The sequence below is a fragment of the Cydia strobilella genome, chromosome 1, assembly GCF_947568885.1.
Source record: "Cydia strobilella chromosome 1, ilCydStro3.1, whole genome shotgun sequence".
Taxonomy (NCBI): Eukaryota; Metazoa; Arthropoda; class Insecta; order Lepidoptera; family Tortricidae; genus Cydia; species Cydia strobilella.
The window spans coordinates 30,989,338-31,004,260 of record NC_086041.1 but is presented as its reverse complement, the minus strand read 5'-3'; the positions used below and the strand labels follow the sequence as shown (position 1 = coordinate 31,004,260).

General features: G+C 40.1%; 2 protein-coding genes across 3 annotated transcripts in view; one reads left to right on the top strand and one right to left on the bottom strand.

Annotated features, from left to right (window-relative positions):
• Positions 1-14,923, bottom strand: part of LOC134744246 (electron transfer flavoprotein regulatory factor 1) — a 225,484-nt gene that overhangs the window by 19,196 nt on the left and 191,365 nt on the right. The gene's annotated exons all lie outside the window — the stretch shown is intronic.
• LOC134743414 (cilia- and flagella-associated protein 44) overlaps positions 1-14,923 on the top strand; it is a 34,291-nt gene that overhangs the window by 18,370 nt on the left and 998 nt on the right. For both annotated transcript variants that reach the window (XM_063676811.1, XM_063676806.1), the window contains 13 exons: positions 159-357; positions 910-1,069; positions 1,875-2,013; positions 2,409-2,611; positions 3,509-3,737; positions 4,036-4,140; positions 4,762-4,869; positions 5,495-5,649; positions 6,763-6,909; positions 10,424-10,565; positions 11,857-12,007; positions 12,951-13,064; positions 13,997-14,124. In XM_063676811.1, coding sequence (XP_063532881.1) covers positions 159-357; positions 910-1,069; positions 1,875-2,013; positions 2,409-2,611; positions 3,509-3,737; positions 4,036-4,140; positions 4,762-4,869; positions 5,495-5,649; positions 6,763-6,909; positions 10,424-10,565; positions 11,857-12,007; positions 12,951-13,064; positions 13,997-14,124 — 1,980 coding nt within the window. The remainder of the gene's footprint in view (positions 1-158; positions 358-909; positions 1,070-1,874; positions 2,014-2,408; positions 2,612-3,508; positions 3,738-4,035; positions 4,141-4,761; positions 4,870-5,494; positions 5,650-6,762; positions 6,910-10,423; positions 10,566-11,856; positions 12,008-12,950; positions 13,065-13,996; positions 14,125-14,923) is intronic.

Genomic DNA, 14,923 nt, shown 5'->3' with positions numbered 1-14,923 from the left:
GTGTAAATTTCTAGACAATACAACTAACGAAGCGCTGCTAGACTTGTTAAATTTTTCAGTCACTTCCATTCCGTATAAACGCCTAACAATGTTACCATTGTTATCATACGCTTAAAATATTAATCCTTGATGCAAATTAACTTACATAATTATGTTAGGTTCGAGCCGTCCAGGAAATGATAAAGGATTGCGAGCAACGTATAGAAGAGCATTTTGCCGAGAAAGAGAACCTGGATGTACTCTGCCAAGAGCTACAGAGGCAGTTCAAGAAACTGGTGCAGGATAATAAGTTCGCAGATTTTCTGAGGAGAATCTTTAAGAAGAAGTACCGTCCGCCGCGGGATAGGGGTGATGACGGTGAGCTTCTTTACAATATTCACCCCTGAGCCGGTACCTAATAATTAGTTTCCCTATATATTTGTAAACCATTGTCTGTCTTACTTCTCCCTCTCAATCTCTGTCTTATTGTATGAAATCTAGAAGAATTCCATCAACAATTAGCTTCCAGCGGCCTTTCCCATTGGAATCCGACAATTGTCATCTCTATATGTGTTATATCGATCAACCATAAACATATTTTGTTTAAAGATTAGTATTACAATTTAGTTTACTTTGATTACTTCATTCTATTCATCTTGTCGGCCTTCACCACTGGAGGGCTTCGTCACTTTTTCTTTAGTATATGACATCTATTACAGTTTATACTTCATTATATTTTTAATTACTTCTCCTTATATTAAAATATAGCGTTCCTTTGGAATAAAAACCTTCTCTAGCGAGATCTACATATCACGAACCACACACCACATCATATCGCGCTGATTTCGTAAGACAACGAAAATTTGTATAGATAACGTAAGTACTGAACTAATTAGATAAAATTTCAACGAGTCTTCTTTAATAATACAGAATCCGAATCGGAATCTGAGTCGTCATCTTCAAGCGAGGAGGAAGACGAGGGCAGCTTGGACAGCCGAGACATCGGACCCATACGCCTGGATCCCAACGTGTGCCCCGAGGGCTGCGACCCAGATATCTACGAGAAGACCTATGAGCTGAGGACTACCAGGTACTATCACCAAAATGTCTTTACTAAGGTGATGAGAGATTTTCTAACCCTTCGGTGCTTAAGGGGCCCACCCATTACCAGTCCGCCGGACGATATCGGCCTGTCAGTTGTTCGGAACTGTTAAAATTTTGTTCTAACTGTAACTGACAGCCCGATATCGTCCGGCGAACTGGTAATAGGTGTGCCCCTTTCATCATCATCATCATCATCATGTCAGCCGATAGACGTCCACTGCTGGACATAGGCCTCCCCCAAGGCTCGCCAGGCCCCTTTAGTGACAACATAATTATGACGTGGAAAACGTCCAATATCGTCGGTATACCGACGATGTATGAGATGTATTATATAAATGCCTAGCTTATGCCTTTTCGCCACTTGATATAATTATAAAAGCAGTAGGTACATTTCGTGCCCTACACGCTATTACGACTTGATATGTTACACGGGTTGTTTATGTTGATGACACTTTATTACTTCACTAGCGACCCGCCCCGGCTTTGCACGGGTGAAATGCTGATGTATTATACATATAAAGTATATGAACCTTCCTCTTGAATGACTATCTATTAAAAAAAACCGCATCAAAATCCGTTGCGTAGTTTTAAAGATCTTAGCACACATAGGGACAGACAGACAGCAATAAGCGACTTTGTTTTATACTATGTAGTGATTGACGTGGCGGCGAAAACATGATTCAAATTAATTACCGTAACATGACTTACCTATGGTTTTGTGTTTAATTAAGTTGCCCTTAATCTTATTTCGCTTGGCACTAGTTAAAAATCCTATTTATTTGTAATTGCAGACATAGGCATGAACAAGACATGATAGAGCAGGACCACTTTGTGGATATGCTGCGAAAGGACATCGACGCCCACAACAAAGTGAAGCGCAAGCTATCTGTGCAGCTAGATAAAAGGAAGAACGAACTGAGAGAGTTTATGGTTAGTATCAAGACTATCAAGGTTCTAGGGATTAGGGATGTTCCGGATTTGGGGATATTACAAAATGAAACACTCGCTTTAATTTTATAATAGTCAGGTCATTACCAGGCGTGGCTCACTCCGCGATTTGGTCAAGTCGCCCACACCAATTTTGGTGTCTAGCCATAATAATTGCCGCGCACCGCTACGGAACGGACACGTGCTCGCACTTGCACCACCTTGCGATCATATCTGTCGTAATAGACGCGTTTTGTTAGAGAATGAACCATCTGTACCTAGTACTATTATTTATTCTGTGCCATTACAACTAGGGGCTACTCACTGAAATCGTCGATTTCGTGCTCCTCTTCAGAGTAAGCAAATATTATTATATCAGAATATATTTTGTTGTACAGTTGGAAAAACAAAGCTGCATGAACGATGTCGACCAAGTGGTGATCCTTCGATACGACCAGATCAGAGCTGCGGCTCTACGTGGCTGCTCGACTCCAGAGGGCCTGTCCAATACTGTCGTGTTTCCCGAAGCCACTCTTATGAGATTAAGGAACAGGGTGCTGGAGCTACAGGATGAGATCAAGCAGCAGAAGCAGAGGCAGAAGTGAGTGATCTATTAACATTTGATGCTTTCGCGCGTTATATCTCTAGGAAATACTGTGTTGGAAATTTGAGGATGAGATTCAACTGCAGAAGCTTTCCAACTAAGCTAGTATTTTAGCTATGCTTGACTCATTACTCTCATTAGGCCAAAGAAACTGGGCGTTAAGATGACAACGGGTGCTTCAAGATTATATCAAACAGGAAACCTAAAGGCTGAAGCTTGCGCTGCAATTTTTGTTTACTAGCATTTAAGAAACAGATTGTTTGTTTCCCTAGTGGGTTTGTTATTTAATTACACTTCATCATATCAGCCCTTCATCGCCCACTGCTGAGCATAGGCCTCTCTTCCAGTACGCCACTTGTCCCGGTCCTGAGCCAATCTCATCCAGAAGTGACCCGCAATCTTCCGGATGTCGTCCACCCAACGAGCCGATGGACGCCAGGGGCTTATTTCATTCGAAAGCGGCCACCATTCCGTTAACATTTTAGTCCACCTGCCATCACTCTGCCTAGCAACATGTCCTGCCCAACTCCATTTTAGTTTGGTAATGGCGAAACCAACGTCTTGCACCTTGGTGCGTCGACGGATCTCGACATTCCTTACTCGATCTTGAAGCTTGATACCGAGCATGGCGCGCTCCATGGCTCTCTGTGCTACGCGGATTTTATGCACAGCCTCCTTAGTGAGCGTCCATGTCTCGGCACCGTACGTCATGGTGGGCAGGACACATTGGTTGAAGAGGCGAGTTTTCAGGCATTGTGGAATGTTAACAGGTTTCAGGATGTCCTAATTTATTAAATGCCGCCCAACCCAGCTGTACACTGTAATTACACTTATACTTGACAAAGTGTTTTCATGAATTATTACGACAAAACTTAAAACTATATTTTTTTTTAGAGTAAACCGTACACATCTATTCCGCATGAACATCGATATGAAAGCCATGGAGTCTCAAGCAGAAGCGATGAGGGCCGAGATGCGCGACGTACTGACACGCAAGTTGGGGAAACCGCGCAAAGTGGACAAGACGCTAGATGACCTGCTGCGTCAGATGGCCAGGAGGCACAAATTCAGCGCCACGTTGGGTACTATCACTCAGGTTCTGCAGCAGCTGAGGAATTGGAGGGTAAGTAAGACAAACTAGTTCACCCACAGTTCACCAATGCATGTATAGTATGTATGTATGTATAAACTCTTTATTGTACAAAACACAACACAAATATGGCACAGAAATAGGCAGTACAAAGGCGAACGTATCCCTTTAAGGGACAGTTTCCCTAGTAGTATCCCTAGTTTGCTTTCTTCTTAACACTGTCGCATACTCGTATATCTTCTGGCCTACGAAAGACAGTTTTGCTGATGGTTCACACTCATGACTCGTGTCAGCACTTTTGATTTTGATATTCATTGTACTTTGTTTTCAGGACCGGCACAGCAACCTGGAGAAAAAATATCTAACGGTGATGAACGAATACTCGGAGCGTCTCCGAAAAGCGTCAGCGTTGCAGAGTAATCTGTTGTACCAAAAGGTAGTGTTTTATCATTTATCCTATTTATGATTTTGAATTAAAACGTCAACATTTCTCAACCCACCAACGGAGCGGCTGCTGACGTTCACGAGGATTCATCATACATAGCCGTTAACCACTATACGAGTTTTCGCCCGGGAGGCGATTGGTCATGGAAATCTGTTCCTGGCCCGCGGTCTAGAATGACACTCTAGCTAAAACAGGTCAATGGTGAATGAATACCTAGATGAATTTGTATGTTTTTGCAAAGATAGATATAACTCCGTAATAGATGGATACAATCTAAGGATAAAACGTGCCTCGAAAATCAAGAAAATTTGATTCTCGTTCAGAGGGCGCTACTAGTTTTGGCCTACAGTCGTATAGATGGCGTTGACGGTTTCGTTTGTTATTTAACAATTTTCACGCATATCAGTGAAAGAACATGGGTCAAAATCATAAAAATAATTAATGCAAATAAAAAAAATCATTTATCTATATTTAAATACATTCTATCGTATTTTTATAAATCTTCATTTTTAGTTTTAAAGTGTGTCGACAGATGGCAGTGAATTTACTGGGGTTACAAAATTTACTATGACAGTACCGCTCTAGTATAAGTTACTCTATGGTTTTGGACAGCCGCCGCGGGGCGCCGGTCAAATGGCCGGTGACTACGAGCCCGAGGTGTACCAGCGCGATGTGGTGCGTTTGCGCATAGTGCGCGCGCAGCAGCTCGAACAAATCCAGGTAAAATCCCGCTAACGTATACTGATGACTGAAAAACCTATTAGGCGACACACAAACATTTCGATCTGCCGCGGTGAGTAGAAAGAAGATTTAGCAATCTTTGCAAGGAAATCAGTTTGTACAACGCGAGCAGAAGACAGCCCAGATAAAGATTGATAAGGTATGTCTCTCGCTGCGGCAGATCATGTTGTCAGTGTGTGCATAGCCTTATTGATAGGTACAATAAAATCCAATACGATTTGTAATTTACTATACAGAATTCATTAGAGTTTTCCGAGAACATACTCATAAATACTAAAGTGGACAGCTAACCTTAAACATTTAACCGAAATCGTACCAACTATAAAAAGTATAGGTAATTATGCTACCCTCCGACCGTCCTAGTCTGGGACCGGTCTGAAAATCAGCGCCGGGCGTCTCGGCCCGGCACACGCTGAGACTGGAAACCCTTTGCCCAATATATTCTAATTTGTTTGATTGTACGTATAAATTAATAATTGTTTTTCTTATTCTTGTTTTATGTAATTTTCTTTTCTTTTCTTTTGTACTTCTGAATATGTGGCAATAAACAATTGTTATTCTTATTCTTAAAAAATTTAATCCAAATTTCACATTATACAACAAGACACTCCGCGCTGAGATCCAGTATCTGCGTCTAAAGCCGTTGTCTCCGCGACCGCCTCTACCGTCCGGCGACGCTCCGCCGGATAGACGCGAACAAATCTACCTGTTCATGGCGCCCCGATCTGTGGCCACGGCTAGGAAGAAGTACTTCCCCATGTAAGTGTACTGCAAACATTAGTTTATCCTTACCAAATCAGAGAAACACATAAATATATTAAATCATTTTAGGGTTTAGACTCACTTGTTTTAGTCACTCGCGCGAGTGACTAAAACAAGTGAGTCTAAACCGTAAAATGATTTAATGTTAGTATGTCTCACAACAGTTTAAATTTGATCACATAAATATAACCGATATTTTAATCTAACCTTTACAATATACATATAGGTGATTCAGGAGACGTGAGCAGGATTAAGCCTACGCATTCAGTAACTTATAAGCAACTGTTTCGTATCAGTGTTAGTGAGATTAACGTAAATAGGTAATAATTTATTTACAACATGCATGATCGCCGTACAATTAGAAAGTACTAAACTACCGATATTCTGTGTCAAATTGAGTATCAGAGTCTGGTTACTTTTGAAAACTCGTATCTCACTCAAGTTTGACAGATTTTCTTCATAATTAAAATGCTTGTCATTGCGGTTAAAGAGGTTTTATGTTTGGTAATTAGGTGTTGTAAGGTAACCATGCTTGTAGAGAATTAAATTGGTCGTTACCTAAAAGTTGAAAAATATTTTTATGTGTTATGTTTCAACTAAATACGACAGTGATCGATCAGTGAACAGTTACTGAGTGTGCAGGATTAGTCCTGCTCACGTCTCATGAATCACCCTGTATATTAGACCAAAATACTACGTATTTCATCAATACAGAAGTAATTGTACATTGATGCCTTGATCTATCAACATAGTTATGTTAAGAGATTCTTACCCGTAATATCAGCAGATCATTCAAAAACATCTTTCAGACACATCACAATCTGCCAATTTGAAATTTTGGCCAACCGCCTTGAAAACACGTTTTTATTATGTTCCGACTTTAACTCCCAACAGCATCCTACGAATGATAGCGGACAGGGTTGACTGTCCCTACTTGTCGCACTGTGAGGGATTGTATCCTCCAGTGTTGTTTTATTCTAAATTTAAGTTCGCTGTACCTACTAACCCCTTAGGTTGTATGTTTTACTAATAAAAATATGTGTCCATTGTGTTACACGAAATATAAATATTCAATCATTCATTCATTTAACTGCTAAATTACTTGTTCAGAGACATATCGACCACATCAAGCGCCCCCTATGACGTGAACATCATGAAGTTGCTTTACGACGCGCTGGACTCGCTGCACGCGTCCAGAGACGAGGCCACGCAGCTGATGAGAGACCTGACTGCCGTGCTGCCTGAAGTGCTGTCAGGGTACGTGGACCACCTCTGAATCATCGACGACAGGCAACAGGGATCGCTCAAGGGCATTATGTAGTTGCTGTACGACCTGTTAGCGCTTGCTTGTAAGTTAAACCTCATGAAGCTGCTTTACGATGCACTGGACTCGCTGCACGAGGCCACGCAGCTGATGAGAGACCTGACTGCTGTGCTGCCTGAAATGCTGTCAGGGTACGTGGACCACCTCTGAATCATCACAGGCAACAGGGAACGCTCAAGGGCATTATGTAGTTGCTGTACGACCTATAAGCCCATGCTTGTATCTGTAATTTAAGGTGGTTCGATTTTCATACAAAATTCAATCTGCTTTAATTAAGGCACTACACACTATTACTACAGAAATATTTGCTCATTTATCTACTTTCGAATATTCGTTTGCGCTAAATTAATAGAAAAACTTTGTTTCATACAGAAATCATACATAAATCAACGTAATTTTTTCATCAATTTTACGTATGTGTGTGTCACAAATGTCGTGTACAAATACGTTGCGTGCGGCGTTGCCACTCTATGACGTTGGCGACGTTGCCTGGCCGACCTGGCAGGATTTGCAGTGCCGTCATGTTTAGTGCATTTTTATTTGACAGTGTTGACACTGACACATAGGGTCATGTTTATTGTGACATCAATTTGTTTGTATAAATTGAAAATGATAGCAACGTCTAAATCAAGTTACAAAAATCATCGGTGTTCTGGTCCGCGAAAATCCAGAAAAATTCGGACTCAATTGAAGCGGAATTCATGATGGTGAAGTTTCGTAAGGTGGGTACAGTTTCATTGGTCAGAGTATAGCAAAAGGGGCCCCATTTTAGGACATAGAAATTTTTCATAAAAAAAATTTTTTTTCTCATTTTTGCAACTTTTTTGATTAGAACTTTAAAGAACACATTAAAATAAGCATCTTTTATTGATTACAATTTTTTGATTAACTTGCCCGTTTAAGAACTACAGCGGTCCAAAGGGGGCGCATATGTCCCAGACGCTTTTTTCCCCAAAGAGTAATATTTCCGAGAACAAGCCCTTCTTACCCTGAGCCGACGGAGCCCCGCTACGCGGGGCTCCTATTTCTGGGCGGTTTGCCCTTCGGGCATCTGAAGCTACCTAACGAACCTAACCTACCTATCTATCGACTTAGTGTGACTATCGTGAAAACATTACTCTTTGGGGAAAAAAGCGACTGTGACATACGCGTGTGATTAAATTAACTACTGAAAAAATTAACGCCTGGTTAAAAAGCAGAATGGAGGAAAACGTTATTTTTTTTTTTTCGTAAATTTTCTAAGTGTCTGGCTCCTTAGTAATCCCATGGCCGAACTCGCAACTTCAGATCGCTCTAGTTCCTAAATGATCAAGTTTATAAAAAAACTTCTCTCAATAAAAGAGGCTTATTTTAATGATTACTTGAAAATAAAAAAATAAAAAGGAGCAAAAATGCAAAAAAAAAATTTTGCTCGTAAATTTTCTAAGTCCTAAAATCGGGCCCCTTTTGCTATACCCCAACCGTTTCATTTCGTCATTGTACATTGTAATTTTCTCGTGCCGATCTTTTTAGAAAATAATTCTCACTTCTTCCGTAATGGTAGATATAAGCAGTGAACAATACCTATATAATGTAATTATTACTGTTTTGGTTGCCGAATAGTCAATGTGTCACTAACTCTAGGTTTTTTTAGGTATTGTGCAAAATGAAGAGGCATTCTTGGAAAGAAAATGTTTTCCTTCATTAGCCAGAAAAAATCAGGACATCCTCACTGCAATGAAGTAAAATAAAACATTTCCTGGGGATGAAAATTATGGAATTTTGTCTATGAGTGAAAAACACAATTATTACTAGGTAAGTAAATAATAGTTTTATTAGAATCCATATTGTTGCATCATCTTTCTTCCTATAACATTAGAGAATTTGTGCTATCATGATATTATTTTTCTTTCAGGTACAGGGACAACTACGGATAACAAATATGAAAAAATGTTATTTCATTTGTTATGTGAATCCATCTACACCAACAAGACATCCACTGCTGGACATAGGCCTCCCCAGGGATCTCCACAACGACTGGTCTTGCAAGACCGGCCAAAAAATCGAGAAATAAATAATATAAATAAACATGATAAATATCCCGTTTTCTATAATAGTTATAATTAGAAGGCAATGTTGTTACTCACTGTACCTACTTGAATCCAAAAAAAAATATATAAAAAAAGTTTTAATTTTATTTTACAATTACTAATTTATTATTAGTACATTACGATACAAGTGCGAAAAGTAGGAAATTGGCAACGAGTAAATTGAAACACGACCGAAGGAAGTGTTTTAATCGACACGAATTGCGAATTATCTTTTCGCACGTGTATTGTACAACGTTTTACAGTACATAATTATGGCCCTTTACATTTTCGATATATGCACGTATTGTACTAATTACCGCACTAGGGCGGTAACGTATATGTACCACCATATGTACTAAAAAAGTATTTTACAGTACATATTTTTATAAAACGTTATAAACCAATTTATTAATAATACTGAATATCTGGGAGAAAAAGAAAACATAAGTAAAAACTCAAAAATGCTCGTTTTCCCAGAGATAAGACCTAGCTAGATCGAACCCCTTACAGCAAATTTCATCGAAATCGTTAGAGCCGTTTCCGATATCACTGAAATATATTTCGGTTATATCGGAATCGGACAAGAATTCGAAGACTAAAAGGTATAAGAAACATAACACAAAAAGGACAAAAAAAAGTACCCCTGCCGTACCAGTCTCGAACCCGAATCCTCTTGCACGTATTTCCACGAACATACCGCAACGCCATTGCAGCATACTTACACTGCATGAAATGGTCTACTACAAGCATCACGGAAACACTGTTTGCATGTGTGAGTAACAGTAGGAAATAGCATGACAGAAACATTCTGTCGACTTTAAAAGTGTTTTTTGCACTAATGAAGTATTCAATGTTTATTATAATAGTTCAATATTTATGTAAAGAGTGCGCTAAACATACTTTTAAGTATACAGATACCAACACTATTCCACAAAAAAATAAAACCTGAAAATTTGCGAAAGTGACGCCATCTAGCGGGGTTTAAGCTTTGGGTAACCTAGTCGAACCACCTTAAGTGAGAAGAGCCTAACAATCGTTGTTGAGAAAGACTTCCACATAGGGGAGAACCGGGTAATGGGAGTCAGCGGGCAATAGTAATCACCCACACATCAAATTACAACAACTACAGACGCGTTAGCGGTCTCCCCGCCCCGCTCTGTGCTCCTCGCATCCTCACTGAGTCACTGCCCACAAGGTGACCACAATTCCCCTTACCTCGGTGCAATAGGAGTCTGGGAGAAATACTGTACTTTTCAATCCCCTTTGCTTCAATGGATTTAGTTTTTATAAGTTGCTTTTTACTGACTGTTGTTAAAAAGGATTTGACGTTAACGTGTGACGTGTAGGTATTTGTATCTGTCTTTGCTTCTATCGTCAGAGCCAAATCTCGCTACGAAGTGGTGGACATGACGGCGAAGAAATGGCTTTCAAAACATGGCGGGGACCCCAGCCAGTACAAGAAGCAGGTCCGGGCCTACGACACCCTCGCCGCATTAGCTGACAAACTGCTGCGACAACATGTACTTATGTATATTTGTATACTAGCTTTTGCCCGCGACTTCGTCTGCGTGGAGTTAATAATTTGCGTAGCTAATTTTTTACCCATTCTGCTTTTTACCCATACAAACTTCCACCCCCCTTTTCACCCTCTTAAAAGCATGATTTCTGGGATAAAAACTACCCTATGTCCTTCCCAGGGACTCAAACTGTCTCTATACCAAATTTCATCTAAATCGATTCAGCGGTTTAAGCGTGAAGAGGTAACAGACAAACACACTTTCGCATTTATAATATTAGTATGGATACTTGGATAGTATGGATTAAATAAAGCTATTAAGTAAATTTCGTGTGGAAGGTATTTTATATTGGTATATAAGGTGACTAGGAGTTAGACCAAGCTAAATTGGCAGCGATTTTGATAGCACAGACTGTGCAAAGGTTATTTTAAACTTCAAACTTCTATGAAATAATGACGTTTAAAATAACACTTGCACAGTGTGTGCTATCAAAATCGCTGCCAACTTAGCTTGGTCTAACTCTGCCTACTTATATCAGGTATTAAATAAACCTACATTAAACTAGATAGGTTTTGTAGGCAAGAGGCTTTATATTGGTCCATGCATATATAGTGACTATAAAGATTGACATTCCAAACTGTTCACAATCTTTTATTTAACTTGCAATGTATGTATTTATGTTCGGGTCAAATCTTGCAAGCTATACATTAGACCCACTTCCTATTATTCGATTGAGCATCGAGCTGATCTGATGATGGAAACAGGTGGCCATACGAACTAGGTATTTTTGCCAGTTTTTGGCCCCCCCACCCCTATGTAAGAAAAAATAAGAATAGGCTGACCCCCTCCCCCTATATTACGTAAGAATCTAAAGGAAAAAATGAATACACGTTTGGTTTGTTTTAGTGTTTATTTTTCAAAAAAATCGTTTTTGCACGATTAATTGTACCTACCTACTGGAGCCCGTTTAAGCTAGCTTTGCACCGTGGCTGATAGCATAGATAGAGTGTAGAAGTATCATTTTAAACGTCATAATTTCATAGAAATTTGAAAAATTTCACGTCATTGTGATCTTACGTAAGAACTATGAAAAACCCCTCCCTCCCCAATGTAAGAAAAAATAAGATATGTTCGACCCCCCCTCTCCCCGTCTAAATCGTCTTCCGTAATAAATGAATGGCGCATACCTATTTAATAAAACAACGCAACCTAATTTTGTTTGAGTTTGTTAGAATTGTCTCGATTAATTGCGATGATTTTTTTGATAAGAAAGTTTTCCTGACTTGACCCACAGGTGGAGACGTTAGAAGGGAGTGGTGGTCACGAAGTGATGGGCCAGCTCGAAGGCGCGCTGAAAGACGTCTCGGGCCAACAACAGCCGTTGCGGCAGCGGCTCGGGCCTGCGCTAGCCGCGCTGTTTCATACAACTGATATCGCTGATATAGGTATATAGACATCTCTGCCCCACAACCACAACACAACAGCCATTGAAAAACTCAGGTGTTTACTGCTTTTTCATATAGCAAATACCAAAGCGGAGCTGTCGGAAGGCCTCCAACAAGATGGAGCGACGACCTGGTGAAGGTTGCGGGAATTCGTTGGATGCGAGCGACACAAGATCGGTCGGAGTGGCGAGCCTTGGTGCAGGCCTATGTCCAGCAGTGGACGTCTATCGGCTGTCATGATGATGATGATGATGAAATATCAAAAATATTTTTCAATGGCTGCTAAACTTTTTATGTGTAGTAAACCAGTACTATACTTCTTAGGGCCACTTGCATCACCATCCCACTTTAAGCGATTAACCCAGTGTCAAATTGTACTGGTAACCATGGTAACTCCAGCCAGGTTTAACCGGTTAACCCGGGTTAGTGGTATGGTGCAAGTGGCGCCTAGTGGGAGGATGCGCTGCGGTCTAACTATTGCGTGGGGTGTGAGAACTAAACGATCATCTAGATTCTTCGTAGCTCGTGCGTGAACCTACGTACTCCGTTTTGCGAAGCGTTTAAGTAGACTACGATTTCACCATACATGGATGCTTAAAAGATAATACGCTATGAGTCGTAGCACTCAGTCACATTCTACACTACTTTATTATAATACAGCCAGCAGCACTCCCATAGTTACTAATTGTGGCAGTACCAGCAGAGAAGGGTCCTTAATGTCCTTCTTTCTGTTAGAATTTCAGACAAAAAGGACATTATTGCTCTCGAAGCATAAGGACCCTTCTGTGATGGAAACTGGAAAGCCATAATTTTGTCATAAAAATGTGTATATATTTTTGGCGTTGACTGTACTTAATCTTATAGACACGTGATCTGTGTATAAGCATGACATTACAAACCTGGCGATACATCCCCTAAAACTTAGTTTTCTAACGTATTGCAGCTACTAATGAAACCATGGCCTCCCTCGTCAACGCTCTGACGGGAGACGGTCAACCGCTCACCGCGACGTCCATAGATCAGATACAAATACATGAAGTGGTTGCGGATATCAAAGGTAAATTAAGAGGATGGGACGACCACTTCTCCATACAAATGTAATCCCCATTTTCCTCTCTGGATATTGACATTATACACAATCCCTTGCTAGAAGGCTCAACTTCTCTCGGAATGATTCAATCTCGTTTAGGTTTTACTGTCCACTTCTACAAACTATTAAGCGGGATTTACATTGCGAAATTACTGTCGTGCATGTTGAAATCAGTTTCACGAAAGTAGTTTCGATATATGCGAAAGTAATTTCGTAAAATAATTAGTGTCGTGAAATTCACAGTATCGCAGTGACCACGGCCCCATCAGCATCGAAGCTACACGTCCGCACACGCAGACACTTTTGCGACATTAATTTTTCACGTCACATTTACACTACGAAATTAGTTGCATGATACCAAAGATTGATATAACTCCGTAATAGATGGATACAGTCTAAGGAAAAAACGTGCCTCGAAAGTCAAGAAAATTTGATTCTCGTTCAGAGGGCGCTACTAGTTTTGGCCTACAGTCGTATAGATGGCGTTGACGGTTTCGTTTGTTATTTAACAATTTTAACGCATATCAGTGAAAGAACATGGGTCAAAATCATAAAAATAATTAATGCAAATAAAAAAAATCATTTATCTATATTTAAATACATTCTATCGTATTTTATAAATCTTCATTTTTAGTTTTAAAGTGTGTCGACAGATGGCAGTGAATTTACTGGGGTTACAAAATTACTATGACAGTACCGCTCTAGTATAAGTTACTCTATGATGATACTAATGTCACCAAAAAATCATGCAGGGCACGAAATTGATTTGCTCTCATGAAATTAATGCATGCATTACTAAAATATTAAATTACACGTGAAACTGTTGGTGAAACTACTGTCACGACATCAATTTCACGCCACTAATTTCGTAATGTAAATCCCGCTTTACTTTCATTCAGAGTGCGGCGTGCAAGCCCCCGAGAAGGATATAGAAGGTGTTGTGGCGATGGCCACGGATTGCTTGAAGGCGCAACTTCTCTCGGAATACGAGGCCAAGTTGTTGGAAGAGGAAGTCGAGAGGGCGCTGGTACGTTTTATGGCATGTTAGCTTTACGGCCTTATCTTGAATCTGGTTAGCGATAGTACCCAGGCAGTGAAGCCTTGTGCATCAAACTATTGTTTTTTTTTTTGTTAATTCTTAGTAACTCTAATAAATTAGGGTCTTTTCTGTTCCGTCAAATTAAGGACGTTAGTGAAACAATAGTACATTGTGCAACATGAGGCGTAAGTTAAATATTGCAAACGAGAGTATAGTTAAATCGCGACGGCTTGCCCTTTGCAATATTATTACGCCCTGAGTTACACACAATGTCTTTCATCACACTTGCGATACAAAAATGAAGTATTAAGACAAAAAACTGTTAATTATAATACTTGAAACTTCATAACTCCCTAGGGAAAACGCTTTTTCTATAGTTCCCGCTAAGCCTGCGTGCAATTCCACATTTACTGAGCGAGTGTGATGAAAATACCTATTAACCTTGATACAGGCCATAACTACATCGGGGGCGGTTTTGGCTATTACTTATCTATAACCTATTCGCGATCCACTAGGTTATCCTTAACTTTCGGAAAAATTAGGAACGGGTGCGCTTTTGTAGTCATATCGCGTCATGCTCGTATTTACTTATTTGTGATGTTCCACGAAAAGTACCTTATGGTCGGTGCTTACGCTATTACTACCAACGCTCCAATACTAATACCGTGCTACGCGACGTAAGTGCCAACCGCCATAAGGTACCTTTACCCGTGGAACGTGACATTTGTTAGAACGCATTCCAACGTTACGGACGAACTTAAGCAGAACTCACGTATGAAAGAGACGC